The sequence below is a fragment of the Mustela putorius genome, unplaced genomic scaffold, assembly GCF_011764305.1.
Source record: "Mustela putorius furo isolate JIRA1106 unplaced genomic scaffold, ASM1176430v1.1 tig00003942_pilon_pilon_pilon, whole genome shotgun sequence".
Classification (NCBI taxonomy): Eukaryota; Metazoa; Chordata; class Mammalia; order Carnivora; family Mustelidae; genus Mustela; species Mustela putorius.
The window spans coordinates 14,121,630-14,147,615 of record NW_025422087.1 but is presented as its reverse complement, the minus strand read 5'-3'; the positions used below and the strand labels follow the sequence as shown (position 1 = coordinate 14,147,615).

General features: G+C 39.4%; 1 protein-coding gene across 1 annotated transcript in view; it reads right to left on the bottom strand.

Moving 5' to 3' along the window:
* The window catches only part of DNAH14 (dynein axonemal heavy chain 14), a 333,925-nt gene that overhangs the window by 279,813 nt on the left and 28,126 nt on the right, over positions 1-25,986 (bottom strand). Inside the window, exons 5-10 of the mRNA XM_045069521.1 lie at positions 23,767-23,897; positions 20,922-21,074; positions 18,615-18,727; positions 9,623-9,685; positions 4,799-4,943; positions 1,265-1,396 (exon numbers count right to left, since the gene is read on the bottom strand). Of these exons, the coding sequence (XP_044925456.1) occupies positions 1,265-1,396; positions 4,799-4,943; positions 9,623-9,685; positions 18,615-18,727; positions 20,922-21,074; positions 23,767-23,897 (737 nt within the window). The remainder of the gene's footprint in view (positions 1-1,264; positions 1,397-4,798; positions 4,944-9,622; positions 9,686-18,614; positions 18,728-20,921; positions 21,075-23,766; positions 23,898-25,986) is intronic.

Genomic DNA, 25,986 nt, shown 5'->3' with positions numbered 1-25,986 from the left:
TAAAAAAATAATAAAAATTGTCCTATGAAGTAAAAAAAGAAGAAGCAAAGCCTTGAACTCAGGGTTACCCAGGATCTATGAAATTTCAATTCCAAGAAGTAACATCTGAAAACGTCTGAAGGAGATGCAGTCCACCTATTCCTCCAGAGAGCCTCAAGTATCCTCTGGATTCCGCCAAAGCAGCCGAGACAGGCAGCCAGCCCACAAGCAGGGACACTTGCCTCAGCCCCTCACCGAGCCACACCTGTGAACCCTGATTCCATATGCTGGTGTTCCCTATATAGGGAGGCTATAGAAGATAACCCTGTCAACTGAATCACAGCATCTCAGTAAAAATGTTCTGAGGACACTGTTCATTGTATTATCAAGTCCTTTTTATAAAATCCTTAGGGAAGTTTTGTCTCATCTAGGCATGTTTCTCTTGAACAGGAAGTTTTCACCTTAGAAATACTGAAATTTGCAACAAATTTTATTTCCCTATATATGTCAGCTCAGGTTAGAATTTAGGTATCTTTAAGGTGTATATGTAAACTTACATATACATGCATTTACACACACACACACACACACACACACATGCACACACTCTCATACAGGTCTCCCCTACTGTCCAAAAGTAGAGTTGCTATGAAAACTTCCATAAGCCAAAATAGCACAAAGAGGCAATGACCACTCATTTATACGAGAAAATTTTGTGCATTCCTAGACCCCCAAAATCGCCTCTGCTAGGCTTTTCTGATACTGTATTGCTAAAGGATGCACAGAATAAGTCCAGAAGAAGCACAGACGCTCACAGACACAGTCCACAGCTCCAGCGGCCTGATATAGAGATGCTGAGCGTGGGTCCCAGCACAGGGTCTGGGGGGGCCCCTCTCACTGCTCCAGGTGCTGCCTCCATAATGGCTCACTGCAAAACGGACACTGAAGGCTATTTCTGCTTCTGGCTTTTTTTCTCATAAAAGTGAAAATTCTCTCTAAATTACTTTCAGTTAGTTAGCCAAAACAGGTACAGACACAGATCTTTTGTAAAAGCACCGTGGTGGAGCAGGAACCTCGGAAGAGCAGGGGCGGTACCTGTACATGTCAGTACTCGGATTTTGCGCAGCCCCTGCAGAGTGCCTGCACCCAGAAACCGTGCGGCGCCAGCCCGTGGCGAACCAATCCGCCAGCCCGCTGCCAGCACTGTTCCCAGAGAGGCAATCTGGAGCAATGGCTTTAACCAGTACATTCAAAATGGATAGAAAGAGAAGATATAAAGAATTACCTTTAAAACTGTATTTCTGATTTCACAAAGAGCTTTATGTCTGATATCCTCAAGCTGCTTCAGCGCCAGGGTAGCTTGCTGTAACTGCTCTTTACAAAATGCATCTAGAGAGTATGTTCGAGACCTATCCAGCTAATGACATGACAGAAAATGCTCAGCGTTGGAAAGTCAAAGACAAAAGTCATATTCTATTTTTCCTTTTGTATACATTATGCTTTATATACATGCTTCTTACATTCTTCAAAAACAAACACCAGTAGCTGAAACAAACTAAATCTTGATTAAAGACAGAAAAGTACATTATTGTTTTAATCATAACTAAGATAAAGCCTCAGCAGAAAAATTCAAGACTTGATATATTTTTGAATTATCTATGAACCCAGGGGAACCACCAAATCCAGGAATTGCTTTTGAAATCCCAATAAGCACTGAATGGGGGATAAAGAGGCAAAAATTACATAATTCAAGTGACATGCACATTCTTCTGAGTTCATTCGAATGTGCCCTGGAGAAATTCGACCATCTCTGCTACTGAGCCTTGCCACACACCAACAACACATATCCCAGCATCCTTCCTCCTTTCAGAATTTTCTCATTTTCCCCACATTCTGTTAATTCTCTTGCCAAAATGCATTTTCATCAATAAATAGGAGATATTTATCCCTAGTTATACTGTAATATTTTATAAATGTACACTCCCCTCAAAAAAAGATTGCGAAGTGTTGTTCTTGCCTTCAAATTCTGGATTAACTCTTCGTGTTCTCCTTCTCGTGGTCTCATATCTGGCTACCAGGTCATGTCTCAAATCTCCCTTCCTTTCTGATCTCACTGCTAACCTCCTACCTGAAGCTGTTCTTGCTCACCCCTGCATTATTCCAGCATTCTACTAGCAATCTCTTCAACACTGTTTCTCCTTGCTTTCAGTTTTTCCCATTAACCACCATCATGTTGATTTTCCCACAATAATACGTTCAGAAACTTTCAATAATTGTTCTTTAAGAATATGGGGTGCTGGGTGGCTCAGTTGGTTAAGCATCTACCGTTGGCTCAGGTCATGATCCCGCAGTCCTGGGATCAAGTTCTGCATTGGGCTCCCTGCTCAGTGGGGAGTCTGCTTCTCCCTCTCCTGCTCACCCTGCTAGTGCTCTCTCTGTGTCAAATAAACAATTTTTTTTTTTTTAAGAGTAGTTCTCAGCTTCCTGGGTGGCTCTGTGGATCGATCACCTGACTCCTGATCTCAGCTCAGGTCTTGATCTCAAGGTTATAAATTCAAGCCTCACACTGGGCTCCACAATGGGCGAGGAGCGTACTTAAAAAAAAAAAAAGAAAAAGAAAAAAAAAAGAATAGTTCTCAATGTTTACTCTCATACGAAATCACCAAGAGGGCTTGCAAAAGGTGTAGATTACTAGCACCACTCACTGCACTCTCCACCAAAAGGGGTAGGACACATATTTACATTTTTATTAGCCACTTAAAATAATGCTACCCCCAACGCAATTCTTCCTGAACCCCAAGTCCCAACTCTTCAGCTTGTTCTTGGCTTTGGGTAAACTGCTGTCTCTCTAGGACTTGGTTTCTCCGTTGAAAGGGAAGGTCTGGATACAATGACCCACGCACGTCCTCTCCCATCCAGTCTGAGACACTCTAGCCCTGCAGCACAGCACAGGTTACGCCAGCAGAGCACAGGCACCCGCAAGTGCTCCACTCTGACTTCTGAATGGTCCCTCGTCTGCACTCCGGCCCTTGCTTCGTTCTCCCTGCCTCCTTCTTGTCAGTCCTCACTGGCACCTGCATTCCCAGCAGTTCTAAGGTACAGGTGGCCAACTTCTGATTCCAGACCTCCATATCTCGGGTCTCCTGGCTATGAATCTGTTCACCCTCCATTTGGCCCTGGTTTCTCCAGGCTCAGAAATTCCTGTTTTTGCTAACTTTCTTCACAACCCCCACTAGGAGTACCCCAGCCCTAATGCCCAGGTTCAACTCCTACCTCTCCTTTATTCTGTTATTCTTGGGCCAACTTTCAAGACCCAGCCTAAATTTCATAGCAAACATACACTGAATCCTTCACTCCCATTCTGCGCCATGGCTCCCCTGTTGCCGGACCCTTCCAATCCTGTGTGACCTGCTCATCACGTGCTTCCCCCACAAAACATGCCCCAACCTGGCTTGTCTGAATAGGTGGGGCATTAGTATTTTACAAGTATTGTTTGCCAGGAACCTTCCAACCTTCCTTGCCTTATAATTTGCTAACTGGCTAGTTAGAATGACTAGCAAAACTGAGGGACTACCTCTGGAATCAGCAATCATTTTTGTATGTAAATAATTACCTCTTACAATAAACTGTAAGCAAATTACAAATGGTAATGCCTCATTTTTAGTTTGTTTCTGCCTCCTTTGCATATAATAATTAACAAATATTTGCAAATTGTCTGGAAGCTTTGTTCCTTTTCTCCTGACATTCTGGGGGAAGCTGAAGGGCCTGAGGTCACTCCATTAGTATTACAATGCAGTAGGTGTGGGCATTCACAGATATTCTGAAGTCTCTTCTACCTTACTGCCCATCATTAGCCAATACATTCTGCCACTAAGTCACTCATAAAACAATCTAATATAGCTGCCCAACCAATCTCCTTCTAGAATAAAACCATATCAAAAATACTCCTCTATGAAATGTGTCCTTAACTTGAATGGTAATCATTTTGAAAGAGTCATCTCAACATAGCTATAAAAAAATCATCTGTAGTGATTAATTCATCTTTCTTCCTTAACTCTTATTCACTCACTTAAAGACTATCGAGCATCTATCATGTATCAGCCACTGTATACAATAAATTCTAAAAGTAAACTACTGACTTGGAAGAATCAAAAACTTACTACACATGTATAGTCAACACAATTTTTGAGTTGATGATCAAATTTATAACTTGTCTAAATCCTTTTACTATATTTAAGTCTAGGTGACTATAAACTTTACTTTCCAGCACCTTCCTCAAGTGGGTAAATGAAGTAAAACTGTTCAATTGTATATTAAACCCTTGAAAACATATACTTCTATGTACTTTGACTTCTTTAAAAGAATTATTCTATATAAACTGAATGAAATCACCCACTAGGAAGGTCACCCTTTCTTAGGATTGTGGAACAGAAGAATTCGTAAATTTAATCAAAACCTCTGTGCTGTAACTCACAACAATTTCTTGACATGCTATATTGGGAGAATAGCTGGTAACTATCAATTGTGATAGAAATAATCATTTATAAATGATATTTCACATTTAGAGTTTTGAAAATAGAGAAAGGGCCTCATGGCAGACTTAGGTTGAGTTTAGGGAAGAAATTATGTACAAGGAATATTGATTATTAAAAATGACTACCTGAGGGAATAATGTTCTTTGCGAGTATTTTAGAACATTAGTCTGTATTGTGATCATTTCCTGATGGATTGAGCAATATGGACTCCTTCAACTCAAAACTTTCCTGTCCCCTGGTTTCCACAGACAAACACCAGCACACAGCAGTGCACGTCTACCCACCTTGATGAGGCATATGGCAGATGGATGGTCTTCGTGGTCATTACCTTTTTTTGTATCAACTGCATCTTCACAAAGTCCCTTTATATAAAGCAAACAGCCTTGAAATAACTCATCAGCCCAAAAAAGATGGCGAGTCAAAAATGACCTGAAAGTTAAAGAATTTCCAGGCTTATCTCCCATTCGAAATGAGTACAATGAATTTAGAGGTAGCCAGTATAACTTGTTTGGTACCCTGCACGTATTCTATCTCCTACAGTTTAAGTGACATTAATAAACATCAGTAAGCATGACGAGATCTGTTTGGCTGATAATGTTGAGAGCAAGGCTATGATACTGAGTGTGTTGAGTATGAACAAAATAGGAGGGGAAACAAGTGATGACATTATAATTGTATGCCACTGAGTTCTAATAATTTTGAAATAGTAGGCAGTGACAGTTTTCTTAAATTTCTCCAACCACCTGAATCTTAAAATAGGAAAGATGGACCCTTCTCTTTCCTCAGCCCCTTCCTACTGTCTGGTCATGGTTACAAAGATGAAAAAGATCACTTCCAACATCCCAAGACAGACGTGGGGAGAGAAGAACAGAATGGAAGAGATAAGCCTCCAAAAAAACTGGATCAAGAAAAGGGACGTTTGCTTTTCTTGATCCAGTTTTTTGCAACAGTGTCTAAAGAACAGGGGTTCTTCTGCCCTTCACTGATCACTTGGGGGGGGTAGCTGAATTTTATGACTGATTTTTGTATTTTATACAAAAGATGGAATTATCAGAAATTAGCCTCTTCCTGTCTTTCCATTTTACTGGCAAAAGCTTTATATACCATGAGGCTAGTGAAGCTGAAGCTCCATGGGCCCTTTATTATCCCTGCCTCTCCCAAAGCCTTGTACTGTCTGTCTCCAAGAAGACCTTCTCACTACACACACCTCACAGAACCCGGGGCTCCTCACAGAGGTGGAACTGGTTCAGGACATTCCCGAGTACTAGTATGGGCAGGAAAAATGATTGCACTAAGACAAATGGCACACCAGAAAGTGAAACACCACAAAAATCATACCCAATCTTGATATTTACTAATAAGAGAATGATGATCATAAATCAGAGTCATGAATCCATAGTACCAACACTGTTTTAAGACTTTCTTTTCTTCATTTAAAAAATACAATGGATTTTACTTACATATTTTAACACAGATATGAAGAAATTAGTAGAGTGTATTATTAAAATAACAGTGAGGAAAGCACAAAAAAATTTAGAATTGTAATGGTGAGATCTGACAAGAGAAAAATAATGCATCATCTGATGACTATTCAAGCATAGGTTCTATTAGGAACTAACCAACAAATTCCATTCTATTATAACAGCAAACTAAATACATTCTCCAAAGCTTCTCACAGGACAGAACTACTTGGTAATAGAAAATATACCACAGAACTCTATTAAAACTCAGGTCCTAGCTTCTAGAAAAATGGAGAATATGTACTTTTCAGTGTTCTTCCCCCGGAATACAACTAAAAACTGTGAACGTCATATATGAAGTGAACATAAAAAGATACTAAAAGGCAGAGAGGCTGGACTGGCTAGGAAAGACAGCGCTAAGGTCCTTGGGTAGTTTTTTTCCCCTTCCTTCATTCCAGGCTTGGAGTTGAAGAAACCAGCAAGCTGGAAACACCAACAGATGCCTGCTGTCCAGCTAAAGGATCAGGAAAGGGGCAGCCGAGCATGACAGCAAATTTTCAACAATAACCATTCTACTCTAGCAAGATACCACAGAACAAAAAGGCCATGTGGAAAGCATGAAGTTCTACCCTCGGCAAATGGTAACCAGGCTTCTCTAGCATTCCTCTGGGGGTTTCCAGGGAAAGCTAAGTAGGGAATCAAGAATTTCAACTTCCCTGGGAGCAAGCAAAGAAAGACAAAGTCAAACAAAGAAACAGAAGACATACAAAAGCACTAAATAGAAATTTTAGAATTGAAAAATATGATGATCGAAATTTACAAAATCAATACACTGGCTCAACAGCAAAATGGAATGGACAGAGAAACAAATCAGTGAACTGAGAGAATAGCAGAAATTGTTCAATCTGCACAGTAGAGAAGCAAATAAACGGGGGTAAAAAAACTGACCCTCAGTAAGCAGCAGGACTATAAACAAGATCTGGCATTTGGGTCTGAAGTCCTAGAAGGGGAGGAGAAAGAGGGCAGGGCTGAAAAAACACTTGAAGAAATATGAATGAAAATTTACCAAATTTATCAAAGGATGCACAAACACAGAGGTGTGAGAAGCCAGGGTGACTTAAAACAGGGTAAAGACAAAGAAATCCTATAAAGATGCATCAAATTCAGAATTCTGAAAACCAAAGGCAAAAGAAAGAATGTGAAAGCAGGAAGAGAAGAAACATCTATAGAAGAAAAGCAATCTGAATGACCCTGGAAGCCACAAGAAAGGGGTATGCTTTTTTCTGGTGCTGAAAGCAAAGAACAGCCAACTCAGAGTCCAGACTCAAGTCTGGAGACTCTTGCTTCTGAAGGAGAAGCAAGACAATTTGCTGCCAGCAAACCTGCTCTACAAGAATGGCTACAGGAAGCTTTCTAAACAGAAATTAAATGACAAAATAATAGAAGGAACTCCAAAACACTGAGAAGGAATGAAGAACATGATAAACAAACCAAACTGGATAAATTTTAAAAAGGTAGGGGCGCCAGGGTGCCTCAGTCGGTTAAGGGTCCAACTCTTGATTTCAGCTCAGGTCATGATCTCAGGGTTGTGGGATTGAGTCCCCCAGCGGGCTTTGCACTCAGCAGTCTTCTTCCCCCCTCCCCTTGCCCCTACCCCACTTGTGTTCTCTCTTTCTAAAATAAATAAATCTTAAGAAAATAAAACAAATACAAAAATATATAGACTATCCTTGAGTTTTACAACTTATATTTGATGATGGAAGCAAAAACGCTAACTCTTCTGATATAGTGCCAAATGCATAAAGAGGAAATATTGAAGACAATTATACTATAAACGGGGGAGGGTAAAGGGACATAAAGCTAAGGTTTCCACAGTTCACGTGAACTAATAAAATGATAACACTAGTAAATTGTGTTATGTATATATAATGCAACCACTAAAAAGCCACACAAAATGATACATTAAAAAATACTATAGAAAATATCCAAAAAGAATTCTAAGATATATTCAAATAATCCACAGGAAGAAGAAACAGAAAGCACAGGGAAGAAATTGAGACCAAAAAATTTGAGACCAAAAAACGAATGGGCAAACTTAAGCCCTAACATAAAAATAATTCAACTGAATGTACATAGTCTAATATATCAATTTTAAAAAAAAAGTACCAACCCACAGCAAGATCCTACCACATAGCCATGAGAATGTCTACGTGAAAACCAGTGACAATTCCAAATGGTGGCACCGATGTGGAAAAGCTGAGGCCCTTGGATGTCGCCGGTGGGGATGAAAAATGGTACAATCATTTCTGAAAAAAAAAAAAAAACCCTAAATATGCAATTACTGTGTAAGCCAGGATGGCACTGGCAGGCATCTCCCCCTGAAAAATGGAGACTTCTGTTCACATAAAGACCTTTCTATAAAAGCTGCGGCAGCTGTCTCTCACAGAGACGAGAACTGGGAAGCAGCAGGTGTTCTTCAACAAGGGAATGACCACCCGGCAGCACGTCCCCGTGGACTGCTCCCTGGCAGCAAAGGAACCACGCCAGAGGCAGCAGCCTGGACAGAGCTCCCCTCCCACAGTCTGCAGACTGTACCTGACTATTCCTGAAAAGACGAAACCACAGAAACGAAGACCAGAGCAGTGCTGGCTCCAGGCTCAGGAGGGGTGAGGTGGATGGGCAACAGGAGGGCAACAGGAGGGCTCCTGTCATGACAGAGGTCTGCTATATGTGGATTCTGCCCTGGTTGTCATACAACTGTCCTACAGCAGGTCTGCAAGACGTCACCACAGGGGCAACAGAAGATCTCTGGATCATCTCTGTGTTGTTTCTCACAACTGCATTCAGTCAGCATTACTGCAAAGTACAAAGTTCAGCACAGAATGTGGCTGCTGGAGCTCCTCCTGCAAACTAGGACTAACAGCCGTCTCACTGGTTTGATGCAGTCACTCCCCTTCTGGAGGCAGAAAGTTACATCAAGTGACCAGAGGAAGTTATCCTAAGTGCTTTATACTGCTGTGATTTCCTCATACCACAGACTAGCATACCAGGAAATACAGTGTTTATTATTGTGTTTATATATGAATAACATTTAAAAATAAGATAGGTTAAATTTAATCATAAAGGTTTAAAATTTTTTTAAAGATTTTGTCAGAGAAAGAGAGGGCACAAGCACAGGGGGCAGCAGGCTCTCTGCTGAGCAGGGAGCCTGATGCGGGGCTCAATACCAGGACCCTGGGATCATGACCTGAGCTGAAGGCAGATGCTGACCTGAGCTGAAGGCAGATGCTTACCTGACTGAGCCACCTAGGTGCCCCCATAATTGGTTAAATTTAATCATCATAAAGTGACTTTCCAGTCACTGAGTGAAAAATGGCTGATACCTGCTTCCATATTATCTATTTAAATAAAACTTTTAGAGTTACGTTGCTTATCAAAACTTACCTGTTCGGGGAACCTGGGTGGCTCAGCGGGTTGAGCCTCTGCCTTCAGCTCAGTAATGATCTCAGGATCGAGCCCTACATCAGGCTCTCTGCTCAGTGGGGAGCCTGAGCTACCCCTCCCTCTCTGCCTGCCTCTCTGCCTACTTGTGATCTTTCTTTCTCTCTGTCAAATAAATAAAATCTTCAAAAAAAAAAAAAAGCTTACCTGCTCTTCTCTGTCTTAATTCTTCTAACATTCAATTTCCAGGTAACAAATGATTTATTGACTCTGAAAAGAAAAACATTTCTTATATTTCATACTCATAAATCATGTATTTATGTAGAATACATTTAATAACATCTTAAGAATGCTAGATTCTCTAGAACATGTTTCATTCACGTTTCATTCATCCTAAATCTTACCTGAAGTACATACTAGATCATATCACTTCTCTCCCAAACTGTCAACAAAATATAGAGCAAAAGTTACTATAATTCTCATAGACACACAATTTAGTTACAATATCCCAATAAATATAAACACTATAAAAATATATTTTTCTTGGAGGCGCCAGGATGACTCTGTCAGCTAAGTGTCTGACTCTTGATTTCAGCTCAGGTCATGATCTTGGGGTCGTGGGATGGAGCCCCACAGTCAACTCTGTGCTCCATGTAGTCAGCTCGAGATTCTCCCTCCCTCTCCTTCTGTCCTTCTATCCCTTCTCCTTGCTCATGCTAACACAAATTGACTAAACATATTCTTCTCTCTATACATTTATTAGCTTACTATATTTAAGAGACTCATATTTCAAGAGTCAATTGAATTTCCAGTGATAAGGAAAAAGTACATTGATAAGAAATTTTTGCATACTAATGTGTAAAAATAATCAGCTAGTGTTTGTTATTTGATACTTGTTTTTGAAAAGATGTATTTATAATTTTAAAAACTCAAAGAAGCTATCTGAGAAGGAATTTAATGGTGATGCTAGTTTGCCAAAGTGAGATTCCTTATGCAGCAAGAGGAACTGCTAGGGTCTGGACTGCCCAAGAAGCCAACCAGCCCATCTCACTGCTGACTGAGACTCCCAGAAGCCAGAAGGAATTCTGAAAGAACCCACTGCTGTCACACAAACAGTCACACCTGAGGCCTCAGAAATCAGAAATGCCTCTGATTTAGCACCTTGACCTTAAGTCAGGCTCCCAACAGGCATTCCAGCTAAATTCCTATCTCACTTTTCTCTAGTCATGGAACCTCAGGACTCCAGAAGTTTCCTGGAAAGAATCCCAAATGAATCCCCCAGCTGACAGTGTGAGGCATGTCCACAACAGGCTACAGAAGTGACACCTCCAGGCAGGCCCCCAAGGTTAAGAAGCTGGTGCTGCTGCTTGAGTCACCCTGCACTGCACACACCGCACAGCCAACAGAAGCCACCAGCACTGCAGATTGACCTTATTTTCTGTTTGGACCGTTACTTGCTACAATGTTAGTCATAAGAAACTTTACAAAAGATATTAAAAATGGAACGTCTGGGTGGTCAGTGGGTTAATCCTCTGCCTTCAGCTCAGGTCATGATCCCAGGGTCCCCACATCTGGCTCCCTGCTCAGCTTCCCCCTCTCTCTGCTGGCTTGTGACCTTTCTCTCTCTCTGTGTCAAATAAAAATAAATAAATAAATAAAATATTAAAAATAAAATTCAAAAGTCAAATGAAGGGGACGCCTGCATGGCTCAGTTGGTTAAGTGTCTGCCTTGGGTTCAGGTCATGATCCCATGCCGGGCTCCCTGCTCTGTGGGGAGCCTGCATCTCCCTCTTCCTTTGCCTCTTACCCCTGTTCATGCTGTCAAATAAATAAAATCTTTAAAAATATATAAAAAACAAATAAGATGAATTTATCAGTTTTAAGCCAACTAAACTTTAATTTATACTTTTCTAAGAAAATTAATCATTTTGACCATGGAATGACTGATGCCAAATGTCATATAAAAAGATGACTCATCCCAGTTCCAACTGTGTTTCGAAAGTTTGATCAACTAAAATTACTCAGAGTGGAGTGGACCCTAAGGATTGATCACAGGCAAGGACAACAGTGGAAAGCCCAACACTGACAGTTTAAATAAACGGATTCAGAGAACAGTACTTTCCTACTATCGTAAGCTGCTGCCTGGCTGACGGAGATGCGGCTGTCACACACGTTCTCGAAGAGGTCCTGCTCGGAACCGTGTCTCCACGCCCCATCTCCACTGCCACATGCTTTGGTTCAGTCCCTACAAGACCGGCTCCCTCACCTCCCACCCTTCTCCAGTGTTTCAGCCACACCACGTCTAGCCTTGAATACACACTCACCTTGGATCTGCCCTGGAGCTTTTCACCTTAGCTGTATTGAGACTATTCTCAGCATTCAGGCCTCGGATTACACAGCACATATCTGGCCATCCTTTCTAAAGCAGCAACACATACACATCTCTGCTTAATTTCTCCACTTTATTATCTTTCTGGCCCTTATCCCTAGCTGAAATAATCATATTACTTACTTATTATCGATCTCCCTGCATTAGAATTGGAAGTTCTACAGGAACACAGACTTTGTACATTTTCTACATGATTACATCTCATCAGGGCCCATAACAGTGGGACAAAAGAAGTACCAGCAAGTGTCTGTTCTGTGAGGAACTTCTCTGCCACAAATCCATTCACTTCTCTTAAAAAAGATCTTCAACCGTTTATCATATTAAATGTAACCATTTAAAATACTACTACTGTCTTTTCCTAGCCTCCAGCAGATAGCAGCAGACCACAAGGAAACACAGACACAGAAGCAGGAAGATAGTGTAATGGCGCTGTAGAGACACATGGCAGCCGCCCTTGTGGGGAGCGCAGAGCACCCAGAGACCCAGAAGTACTCTGCTGTACACCTGAAACTGATGTAACATCACGTGTCAGTTACACACAAAGGAAAACACTAGACACAAACACTAAAAGAATAAGTCTGGGACTTCTGTGTGAGGGATCAGCAGTCCCAGGAATCCTGCTGTCATTTCCCGTCACTTAAAACTAGGTAAATTTTTAAATGATGACTTTGAATCAACAAGCCGTCCAGCTCCCTAATTCTCTGATTTATTTTCCATTATAACATTCCTTCTCTACCTGATGTTTTACGTATCTATATGTCTATATGTCTCCTACTCAATAGGTTGTGTCTGCCTTCTACTGAGGTCATGATCTCAGGGTTCTGGGATCGAGCCCCAGATCAGGCTCCCCACTCAGCAGGGAGTCTGATTCTTCCTCTGCCTCTGCCTCCCCTGCTAGTGCTGTCAAATAATACACAAAATATTTTTAAAATAAATAAATGTGTTTAATGAATAAATGCATGAAAAACAAAAGGTCAATTAAATTAAGGTCATTATAGTTAATTTAAATTCAATCATAAAAAATAATTTTCTTATAATATTTATCCAAGAAGATGAGGAGTTCTAATATTTAAATGAGCAAACTTAATCTAAAAAAATTTTTTACTCAGGTATAATTGCCATACAATATTAATATATTAGTTTCAGGTATACAACACAGTAATCTGACATCAGTGTATACACTGTGAACCGAGGAGCAGTTAGTTAACGTCTGTTATGATTCAGAGTTAACATGGTGTTACTGAGTGTACATTACATCCCCATGGTCTACTTTACAACTGGAAATCTTTACCTTCCAATTTTCTTCACTCGCTTCATCCCCCTTCCAACACTTCTCTTTTCTGGCAACCTGCAACTCTATCCTCTGTATTTCTGAGTGTAGGATTTTTTGTTTAGGTTCCACATATAAGTGAAATGATGTGGTATCTGCCTCTTTCTCATTTCACTTAGCATGGACGCAAATGACAAGATTTCTTTCTTTCTTTCTTTTTGTTTTTTAATGGCTGGGTATGACTCCATTTTTTTTTTTTAAGATTTTATTTATTTGACAGAGAGAGATATAGCAAGAGAGGGAACACAAGCAGGGGAGTGGCAGAGGGAGAAGCAGGCTTCTCACCCAAGAGGGACCCCGATGCGGAGCTCAATCCCACCCTCGGATCATGACCTGATCCGAAAGCAGACGCTTAATGACTGAGCCACCCAGGTGCCCCTGAGTACTACTCCATTGCATGTATGTATCACATCTTCTTTATCCATTCATCCATCAATGAACTGTGGTTCCTTCTTTTAGTTATTGTAAATAGTGCTGCAATAAACAAAGGAATGCATGTGTCTTTTCAACTCAGTCTTTTTGTTTTCTTTGAATAGATATCCAGAAGGGAACTCGCTAGATCATATGGTAGATCTAATTTTAGTATTTTCGGGAATCTCCATACTGTTTTCCATAATGGCCACACCAATTTATATTCCCACAAACAGTACACAAGAGTCCCTTTTCTCCACATCAAATCTTAATGATAGTCATTCTGATAGGAGGGAATACCTTATTTTGTTTTGATCTGCATTTCCCTGATTATTAGTGATGTTAAGCATCTTTTCATGTGTCTGTTTTTGGCAACCATAGGCAGATCCTGGAAAAATGTCTATTCAGATTCTCTTCCCATTTTTTTTAAAAAAGATTCATTCATTTGAGAGAGAGAGAGAGAGAACACACACACAGGAGGGACAGAGGGAGAGAGAGAATCTCAAGCAGACTCCCCATTGAGCATGGAGCCCAATCCAGGGCTTGATCCCAGGGCCCACAGATCATGACCTGAGCCAAAAGGAAGAGCCGGATACACAACTGACTGAGCCACCCAGTTGCCCCTTCTGCTCATTTTTAAGTGATTATTTTTGTCATCAAGTTGTATGAATTCCCTTTTTTTTGGGATATCAATTCATTATATATATATGATTTGCAAATATCTCATCCTGGTCAGTAGTTTGCCTTTTCATTCTACTGATGGGCTTCCTTCACTGTTCAGAAGCTTTTCAGTTAGATGTCGTTCCATTGGCTTATTTTTCCTTTTGACCCCTTTGCCTTTAAGTCAGATCCAAGAAAATGTCACCAATGTCAAGGAGTTTATGACCTACTTTTCTTCTGGGTGTTTTATGGTTTCAGGTCATACATTCAAGTCTTTAACCCATTTTGAGTTTATTCTGTTTGGTTAAAGAAAGTAGCACAATTTCCTTCTTTTGAATGGTGCTGTTCAGTTTTCCCAACATTGAAGAGATTTTTTACCATTGCATATTCTTCCCTCCTTTGTCATAGATTAATTAACTATACAACCATCGGTTTATTTCTAGGCACTCTATTCTGTTCCTTTCATCTATGTGTCTGTTTTGTGCCAGTGCCATACTCTTTGATTACTAGAGCTTTGTAGCATGTCTTAAAATCTGAGATTGCAATACCTACAACTCTGTTCTTTAACACAGAGTATAATGCCATCTTTAAAAAACAGTTTTACTTCTTCCTTTCGAATCTGGATGCCTTTTCTTTTTCTTGACTAACTGCTGCGGCTAAGACTTCCAATACTATGTTGAATAAAACTGGGGAATGTAGTCATCCTTGTCTTGTTCCTAATTTTAGAGAAAAAGATTTTAGCTTTTCATGGTTGAATATTATTTTAGCTGTGGGTTTGTCAAATATGGCTTTTATTATGGTAAGGTATTCACCCTCTATACACACTTTGCAGAGCATTATCATAAATGAATGAATTTTTCAGATTCTCTTTCTGCCTCTATTGAGATAACCATGATTTTTATCTTCAATTTTTTTAATGTGGTATATCACAGTGTATCACATTATTTTATAGATGCTGAACTATCTTGCCATCCCTGAAATAAATGCCATTTGACCGTGGTGGATGATCCTTTTCGTGTATTTTATAATCTGATTTGCTGACATTTTGTTGAGCATTTCTGCATATAAGTTCATCAAGGAAATTGGCCTGTAATGTTCTTTGTGTATTGTCCTCTGGTTTTTGTATTGGGGTAATGCTGGCCTCATAAAATGACTTTGGAAGCATTCCTTCCTCTTCATTTTTTTGGAGTGGGGAAGAAACAGTTTGAGAATAATGGGTATTAAATACACTTTGAAGGTTTAGTAAAATTCACCAATGAATCCAACAGATTCTAGACATTGTTGCTAAGTTTTGGATCACTGATTCAATCTCATTACTATCTAAATTTTCTATTTCTTCATGATTCAGTCTTGGTAGGTTGAATGTTTCTAGGAATCTATCCATTTCTTGTAAGTTGTTCAGTTTGCTTGTGCATAATTGTTCATAGTGACTGTCATGATCCTTCATATTTCTATTGTATCAGCTGTAACTTCTTTCATTCTGATTTTATTTGAGCCCTTTCTCTTTTTTTCTTGGTGAGTCTATCTAAACATGTGTCAATTTTATCTTTTCACAGAATCAGCTCTTCATTTCACCAATCTTTGCTATTGTTTTTTTAGTCTCTATTTCACTTATTTCCACTCTGATTGTTATTATTTCCTTCCTTCTACTAACTTTGGGTTAGTAGAACTTGCTCTTCTTTTCCAGTCCCTTTGGGTATAAAGTTAAGCTGTTTGGGATTTTTCTTCTTTCTTTTTTTTTTTTCTTTTCAGCCTAACAGTATTCATTGTTTTTGCACCACACCCAGTGCTCCATGCAATCTGTGCCCTCTCTAATACCCACCACCTGGTAGGATTTTTCTTATTTCTTAAGGTAGGCCTGTATGGTTATGAACTTCCCTCTTATACTGTTTTTGCTACACCCTATACAATTTTGCTATGTCACATTTGTTTTCATTTGTCTCGAGGTATTTTTTATTTCTCCTTTGCTTTCTTCAATGACCCTTTTGTTATCCAGTAGCTTGTTGCTTAAGCTCCTTGTTTTTATGGCTTTCTTGGTTTTCTTCTTATAATTAATTTCTAGTTTCATACTATCATGGTTGAAAAACATGTTTGATTTCAATATTGTTAAATTTGTTGAGACTTTTTTGTGGCCTAACATGTTATTTATCCTGGAGAGAGTACCCTGTGCATGTGAGAAGAAATGTATTCTGCTGTTTTTGAATGTAAGGTTCTGTGTATATCTATTAACTTAGTATTGTAGTCTTAATTTTACTACATTGGTCTTTTGACTTGTTAGCTTTATAAATGATTATAAAAGATTAATTCACTACCTTCACTTTATATTTACCTTTTCCAGTGAGATTTTCACTTTCATATGTTTTCTTGTCATTAATTAGTACCATTTCTTTTCAGCTTAAAGAATCCCCCTTAGAGTTTCTCATAAGGCTAGTTTAGCAGTAATGAAGTCCCTTACTTTTGCTATATGGAAACTCTTCATCTCCTTCAATTCTAAATTATAACCTTACTGGGTAGAGTATTCTTGGTTGCAGTTTTTTTTTTTTATTATTTAGTACTATGAATATGTTCTGCCTCTCCCTTCTGCCTTGCAAAGTTTCTGCTGAGAAATATGCTGATAGCCTATTGGTTTATCTTGTATGTAACAAGTTATTTCTCTCTCATTGCTTCTATGATTCTCTATCTTTAACTTTTGACATTTTAAGTATACTATATTTTGGTGTGAATCTCTTTGGGTTCTTCTTATTTGATATTCTCTGGACTTCCTAGATATAGATGTCTGTTTACTTCCCCCAGGTTAAGGAGATTTTCAGCCATTCAAATATGTTTTTCTGTCCCCTCTTTTTCTGTGACTCCTATAATGAGAATGTCACTCCACCTGAAATTGTTCCAGAGGTCACTTACGTTATCTCCATTTAAAAAAAAACAAAACAAAACAAAAAAAAAACTCTTCTTTTTGCTGCTCTGTCCAGGTGAATTCCATTGTTCTGTAGTCTAGCTCACTATCTGACCCACTCTTCTGATTCATCCAGTCTGCTGTTGACACCTTTAGTGTATTTCTAAATTAACTTATTCTACTTCAGCTCTGAGACTTCATTTGGTATTTTCTCTTTGCTGCAGTTCTTACTGTGTTCATCCATGTGTTCTTACATCCAGTAAGATGTGTTCATCTTACTGTGTTCATTCCCCCAAGTCTGGAAAACATCTTTCTGACCATTACTTTGAACTATTTATCAGGTAATATACTTATTGCCATTTCATTAAGGTCTTTTTCTGGGGTTTTGTCGTCTTCTTTCATTTGAAGATACTCTGTCACATTTTGCCTGATTTTCTGTGTTTTGCTTTTTTTTTTTTTTTCCTATGTATTAGGCAAAACAGCTACCTTTCCCAAACTTGAAGTAGTAGCCTCGTGCAGGTGATCTGTGAGGCTGAGAAGCGAAATCCCCTCTGGCCATTGATGCCAGGTGCTTAAGTGGAGTGCTAAATGTGGGCTACGCACACCTGCTGGCTGTGGTGAGGTCGCAGATATAGCAATGGAGGGGCAGGGCACTCACCTGGCAAGCTGGGGTGGGGTTACAGCTATGGCTAGGGATGGATGGGAGGCCTGTTCAGATGGCTGTGGTGCACCTGTGGTATGGGGGATTGGGGTGTGCTCAGGTTATAGGAAGACTACCAAAACAGTGACTGTCAAGGGAGAATGGGATTGCAAAAACGGACCCTGCTAGTACTTCTATCCCAGAAAGAGTCCCAAAATGTTCCTGCTTTTCTGGCATTCACTTTAAAAATAGTAAGTGGGTCTTCTTTACACGTGGCCTAGCCACTTTTCAAGGTGCAGCTTTTGCTCTGGGTCCCAGGGTGAGCTGACTGTGCATACAAACCCTTTATGAGCAGGTTCTCCATTGCCTAGGTTCTGTGGATTTCCTGGACATAATTCCCATTGTTTTCCATTTTGGTGGCTCCTCTCTTTGGTGCAGAACCCAAGGACTGGGGTGCCTGATGTGAGCAACATTCTTTACTCCTCAGGTAGTTTCCACATTTTTAAGATCCTTCCTGATTGTGGGTTGCTGCGCCAGGGGTGGGGTTTTTGATGAGCGCCAGTCTCTCTTTCCTCTACCTATTTCCATGTTGCCTTTATCCTCTGTTGTGGAGATACTGTCTGTCTAGTTCTCAGAACTCTTCCAGAGGAAATTATTGCACATACAGCTGTAGGTCTGTTGTGTCTGTGGGAGGGAGGCAGTTCAGGATCTTCCTACACCTCTATCTTGCCTAAAAAACTTCTATCGAATACCCCATTTTCTCTAATATTCCCCATAAAAATGTCATTATGTAGTAGAACCCACACATAAACCAGCCAGTCACTATTTCCACAGGACCATACTAAAAATAATTGGTTTCATTTTCTTTTATCTCACCGAAAATTAGAAAATATCTTGAATTGCTGTAATAAATGGTAACATTTTCTTTCTAAAAGCCATTCCAAAGTAGGTATGAGTTCTATTTCTTCTATATCACCTATTTTAGTAACCTGCAAATATAAAGCACAAAAATCATGACTTTATTTCTTTAAAAAATATGCACTATTTTCAAGAAATTAAGAAAGCCTGTGTTTGCCTCATAACTTACTTGCTTTCATAATTAAGCTTGTTCTATAGATGACCTCTACCACTTTATCTATACCCAAACTTGATTTCCCTTCCCACACTGATTCAATAGTTGCCATTTTCTAAGGCTATTTCTCATGCTCCAAAAGAGAAAGAATAAGAGAAACTTCTTCCTCACTTTTAGATACTTCTCACAAATATCTGTTCATTTTTCATTCTCATAATCTGTATATTTTCTGTAAATGTAATATTTATGAGCTCAATTTTAACTACAGGGGCATAATAGTTCCAAAGGGACTAATAATCCAATTACCAAGATACCTTACTTTGACAACCAAGAACCACAGGCCTTTATCAAGAAATTCCCTTCCCCAGAGTCACTCTTCCCCATCTGAATGTTAACATTTTCTTCAATTTCTTCTGGAAATAAAAGTCTGCCTATATCAGCACATATGTACTTATGTGCACAGTTTTGTTTATATAGAAGTTGTTCCTCCCACTTTCAGTTGATAATACACATCAGAGATATCTCCACATCCACACCTACAGATCTGCTTCATTCAGGTGTGGCCCTGCCCATGCTCAAACACTCTCCCAGCTGGGAGGCTGGGAGAGTAGGGGGAAGCAGTCAGACACTAAGAAAACGATCAAAATAAGTAATTCTATAATTACAATTTGTGATAAGTATCAGAGCGTCATGTAAGAGTGTAATAGGAGGTTTATACATCTGGCAATGAAGTTTCTGACAAACCTGAGAAAACGCTTTTTTCTTTTAACTATTATAATTCCTATATGTCAGCAAATCCTTGTAGTCTAGTTTTCTTTAAAAGCAAACAAACAAACAAACAAAAACCTACACTTGGGGGTGCCTAGGTGGCTCAGTTGGGTTAAAGCCTCTGCCTTTGGCTCAGGTCATGATCTCAGGGTCCTGGGCTCTGCTCAGTGGGGGCCTGCTTCCCTTCCTCACTCTCTGCCTGCCTCTTTGCCTGCTTGTGATCTCTGTCAAATAAATAAATAAAATCTTTAAAAAAAAAAACTACACTTAATAAGTATTTGAAATACAAATTATTAAAATTGAGGGGCTTGTGGGTGGCTCAGTGGGTTAAAGCCTCTGCCTTTGGCTCAGGTCATGATCCCAGGGTCCTGGGATCGAGCCCCACATTGGGCTCTCCGCTCAGCGGGGAGCCTGCTTCCCCCTCTCTCTCTGCCTGACTTTCTGCCTATTTGTAATCTCTGTCTGTCAAATAAATGGATCTTTAAAAAAAAAAAAAAAAACTGGGGGCGCCTGGGTGGCTCAGTGGGTTAAGCCGCTGCCTTCGACTCAGGTCATGATCTCAGGGTCCTGGGATCGAGTCCCGCATCGGGCTCTCTGCTCGGCGGGGAGCCTGCTTCCTCCTCTCTCTCTGCCTACTTGTGATCTCTCTCTGTCAAATAAATAAATAAAATCTTAAAAAAAAAAAACTGAATCTTAAACCTTTATCTCTATAAAAAAAAGAGAAAAAAACTTGCTGTTAAGTTTCTCCCAAAGAAGTTTTTTTTTTCTTTAATTTTTTATTTTTTATAAACATATATTTTTATCCCCAGGGGTACAGGTCTGTGAATCACCAGGTTTACACACTTCACAGCACTCACCAAATCACATACCCTCCCCAATGTCCATAATCCCACCCCCTTCTCCCAAACCCCCTCCCCCCGGCAACCCTCAGTTTGTTTTGTGAGATTAAGAGTCACTTATGGTTTGTCTCCCTCCCAATCCCATCTTGTTTCATTTATTCTTCTACCCAAAGAAGTTTTTTTTAAAGATTTTTTTTTATTTATTTGACAGAGATCACAAGCAGGCAGAGAGGCAGGCAGAGAGAGAAAGGGAAGCAGGCTCCCTGCTGAGAAGAGAGCCCAATGTGGGGCTCAATCCCTGGACCCTGAGATCACGACCTGAGCTAAAGGCAGAGGCTTTAACCCACTGAGCCACCCAGGTGCCCCTCTCCCAAATAATATCTTAAACATAAACTATCCCTCAAATGACCAGGTTTACCTGGTCATTACACGCAAAGATATTCTAAATTGAATAATGATTTTCCATTATGATTCTAAAAGCTGAAAACACATATTCTATCTTACCTTTGAGATAAATGATGCAGTAACAATCCAAAATTCTTTGCAGTGTCTAGCCCTGTGGGCAGAGACCACCTGAAGATCATATGGATTATCGAGAATTTGACGATTTTTCCGAGGAAGGCAATATACAAATTCTCCATCATCTGTTAAAGGTTCCTGAGGTTAAAAAATTTTTAATTAACTTGACCAAATAAAGTAATAAAATGACTGAACAGATCACTCAGTAAATTGAAACAATTTTAGATTAAAATTAAGAGTAATATCACTAAAGAAAGCTAACATCAAATTATGTCCAAAGTTCCGCAAGATCAATCTTATGAAATATTTAAAATATGTAATTTTCATTCTTACACTGTGATGAAGCAACATTCACAAAAACTCCTCTATGTGCCTCCTAATGTGTGCTTATTCACACAAAGAACTTGGCAACGTATCTTTAACACACATGCCCCAATGCCAGTCAGTCTGTCTGCCAACATCAGAAGCTTTTGGAGCGTGTTAATCATTTGTTTTGATAATGATGGTGGCTTAGTATTATAATAATAACTACTATTTGTGAAATAAATAAATAATTTGATAAGTAATAAGTGTTTCATATACATTATTCACCAGAATTTAATCTCTTAAATTTAATCTTTTAAAGTACCCACAGGGTTTATGATCATTTTAGCTCATTAAACAGATGCACAAGTTAATATTTTGAGGAATGAGGCAATTGGAGGAAAGTCACAAAGACAGGAAGGGCAGGTTGAGATGGGAATGTGAGTCACACTGAAGCTGTGTTCTGAGATTCCGCTGTGTTACTGGAGCCTCTTTCTTACTCACCAGCCATTCCTGAGAAACCAGCCACTTCGTATTAAGAAAATATTTTACATGAAATTTATGTTTTTCACCTTTGAGACTTTCTCATTATTGGAATTTAAAAATCTCAGACCCAGATTTACTTCTTAAAACAGTTTGTGTCCTCGTTGAAGAATGTCACTGTTTCTCCCTAATTGTCCCAGGTGCTCACTATCTTGATTATTTTTAGGATTTATTTATTGGGGGAGAGGGGCATGGCGGAGGGACAAGCAGACTCCCCACTGAACGTAGAGCCTGACATGGGGCTCAAATCCCATGACTCTGAGAACACAACCTGAGCAGAAACCAAGAGTCAGACACTCAACTGACAGCACCACCAGGGGCCCTGCACGGTCTTCATTTGACCACTGAGAGGATACGAACCTGGAAATCTTAAGAAACGAGTTTAAAACTACAAGTAAAATGAAATAAGCCTCAAGTGATGATTTGTATAGTACATGGTTTGGTTACAGTTATGTGGCCACTTGAGCCATTCTTGTTCTAATTACTTACAGGAAGTTGAGGATACTAGAAAAAAATTTTTTTAAGATTTTTTAATTTATTTATTTGAAAGAGAGAGAGGGAGATCACAAGTAGGCAGAAAGGCAGACGGGGGGGGCAGGCTCCCCACTGAGCAGAGAGCTTGATGTAGGGCTCGATCCTTAGACTCTGAGATCATGACCTAAGCCAAAGGCAGAGTTTTACCCCACTGAGCCACCCAGGTGCCCTGAGGATACTAGAAACTTAATGTAGACACAATTATCCAAATGGGTCATGTATGTAATTAAATCATCCACTTACCAGAAGCATAATATATTCCAATGAAATTACTGGTTTTCAATTAAAAGCAAGTAGTTTTTCGTATTCTCAATCCTTTCTTTATAAACAAATGAAACCTCCATTATCAGTGAGTCCAACATCTGGCTCAGCAATGTATTTTCTAAGCCACCATGCCTGCTACATGCCAGACACCAGGCCACCTGCATTCTTCATTTAATTTTCATAGCTCTCTAAGGTTAAGTACTATTATTTCCAATTTAAGCTCAAAGAAGCTGAAGCTCAGAGAGGTCAGGAACTTGCCCAAAACCACACAGTGAGCACATAAACAGAGATGCAAAACTGGGCAACTCTGCTTCCATTATGCATGGTTCCTTGTTTTACATTAATGCTGCCTCTGACAATGACCCAAAGACTGTTTCTCCTCCTGGTCTAGGAGTCTAGAGCAGGGATCAGCAAACTCTGGCCAGGACTAAGTGCCTATTTCTCTAACTAAAGTCTCATAGGAACAAAGCCACATCCATTTGGTTATATCTGTTTCCTGTTGCTTTTGCCCTACAGTGAGAGAGCTGAGTAATAACAACAGAGATCAGAGAGCCTGCAAAGCCTAAAATACCACCTGGCACTTCTCAGAAAAAATTAGCTGGCCCCTGGTCTAGAACAATGGTTCTTAATTGTGCATCAGAATCATCTGGAGAGCTTCATCAAGTATGGACGACTGGGTTCCACCCCCAGAGTTTCTGATCCACAAGGTCTGGGATGGAGATGAGAATATGTATGGTGGATCAGCTCCCAGATTCTGCTGGTGTGATCTACCTGCAAACTGCCCTCTGAGAATCCTGAGTCTAAAAGTAGTTATGATCCTGCCCAATCTTCCATCTCCTGTCATGAAGAAGGGCACCAGAGGCCGACCTCACTCCTCATGGCTGCTCATGCCCTCTGCATGTGACCCTGCACATGCTAAACCTTCTCCAAAGAGGAAAGGATAAAGAAATACAAAGATAATGAGATAGAAAATTGGGTACCAGGCAGTAAGAACAAGGATACAATGTTAAAGTAAAATGATGCCCAATGCTTTCACGAGCATTTACCATGAAACAATGATGGTAATTTGATATTAATGTAGTAATGGCTAATTTTAATACAATATGTAAGTGAATGAAATTAAGATTAAGGTATCATTTTAAATATCAACCTTTGTATTACTAAACTGGATAAAACAGAAGGATACCTTTAGAATAATCTTCTGAATTGCAGTTTTGGAACTTTTGTGCTCCAAACAGTGCTGTGGTAACGTTGTTTGCCAACCAAACTTTTCTCTTAGCCTTATAATATGTCTTGTCACATCATCATCCTCTGGTTCTGGTTTAGAACATAAAAAAAGAAAGATCTAATATAATTGTGAGTATGGGCATCATTTAAGGATAATGTATAATATTCCAAATATTTCTACATAGAGAAAAAATTTAAATGGAAACTCATACTTATTTACACAAAGACTATATAGCTGGAAGAGAAAATATAGCTTAAAATTTAATTTTAACACAGCTGGAAAAAAAGAATAATATTTTCCATTTAAAAAAGAGATTACAAAAGACCTAATTCCACAATTACACAGGTAGTTGTCACAAGAAGACCCTGGAACGGGAGCCAGTTAGAAGGCTTTTCTTTTTTCTTTTTTTTTTTTTGTGGTTACATTTTCTTTTTTTAATTTTTTCTTTTTTATTTTTTTTGAATGAACATATTTATATATATAAATTTTTTTTTAATTTTTTTATTTTGTATATACATATATTTTTATCCCCAGGGGTACAGGTCTGTGAATCGCCAGGTTTACACACTTCACAGCACTCACCAAAGCACATACCCTCCCCGATATCCATAACCCCAACCCCTTCTCCCAACCCCCCTCCCCCCAGCAACCCTCAGTTTGTTTTGTGAGATTAAGAGTCACTTATGGTTTGTCTCCCTCCCAATGCCATCTTGTTTCATTGATTCTTCTCCTACCCACTTAAGCCCCCATGTTGCATCACCACTTCCTCATATCAGGGTAGAAGGCTTTTCTTAATAAAAGCTTAAGATGATGTGGAAGCAGTAGGATCAGGATAAAAGTGATGACCATGCAAGGTGGAAATATTCTTCCCAGAGAGTCTCATGCAATACACCTCCCTCTTCCTTCTTTTGTTCCTTCCTTTCTCCCTCCCTTCCCTCCCTCCTTCCTTTCTTCCAAGTAGACTCCACACCCAGCATGCAGCCCAATGTGGGGCTGGAACTCATAACCCTAAGGTCAAGACCTGAGCTGAGGTCAAGAGTTGGACACAACTAAGTGAGCCACCTAGGTGCCCCTCAGACCTTCTTTCTTGATCTCTTAGCAGCTAATAATTCTCTCCTTCTTGAAACATTCCCTTTTCTTGGCTTTTATTCACCATGCTCTACAACTTGTCCTCTTAGCCCTTCTGCTTTTCTTGATAAAACTAATCATGGGAAGAGAAGCAACCCAGAAACCATGCTGACAAAACCAACAATGCTAAGAAGTTGTTCAGGACTTCTGGTTCTCTAGAAATCACAAACACCAACTGATAAAAACAGCTTAACTCAGGACTAAACAGGACTTGAACTTTTGTATAAAACAAAGTCAGGACCAGTGTACTAGACCTACACAACCCTAAGAGTAAATTCTTTTAATCTTGTGCTCTAGGCAACTCACCTGTCTCACCCTAGTCTAGGCCCTATCAGTTGCTTAAATAGGAAAGAAGTTTAAGATACTTAATTGAAAGGAAAGCTAGTTAATATTAGGTGAGAAGAGAGAAGGGGAGGTGCCGACACTAATGTAAGGGACACCACAAAATATTTATGTCTAGCTGAGAGGTAAGCCATACAGACTAGGATATAACAACGTACACCTATTGAAACCATGGTAGTGCGCTTACAACACAGATGGGTAGGAAAACAGATCGGTAGAACCAAGTAGAGACCAGAAATAGGAACATTTACAAAAGAAAATCTAGTAAGCAAGAAAAAGGTATTTCAAATCAGTAAAGCAATCATTAGCTGTTCATAAATCACAATGGGAAATTAGCCACTTAAAAAACTATGCAATTATATGCAAGTGTAAATTATAGATGAATATAGGAGTAAATGTGGAAACAGAAATTACAGAAAATATATGTTCCTGAAAAAGTATTAAAGCATGTTAAAAAAATAATAAATTTGACTTCTTCAAACTTAGCAATTTATACAGCAGAAAAGCCACCACAAATAAATCTAAAGCATAATTATCAAGTTAGAATGTCTCTAACCTATGTAAGAAGCTAGGGATTAACATCAGATATTTAAAGAGTTCCTACCAATCAATAAGAAATAAATGTTTTCATATAAAGATGAACAATTTATAGGAAATACAAATGGCCAGTAAACATACCAAAAAAATATTCAACCCCATTAGTAATCA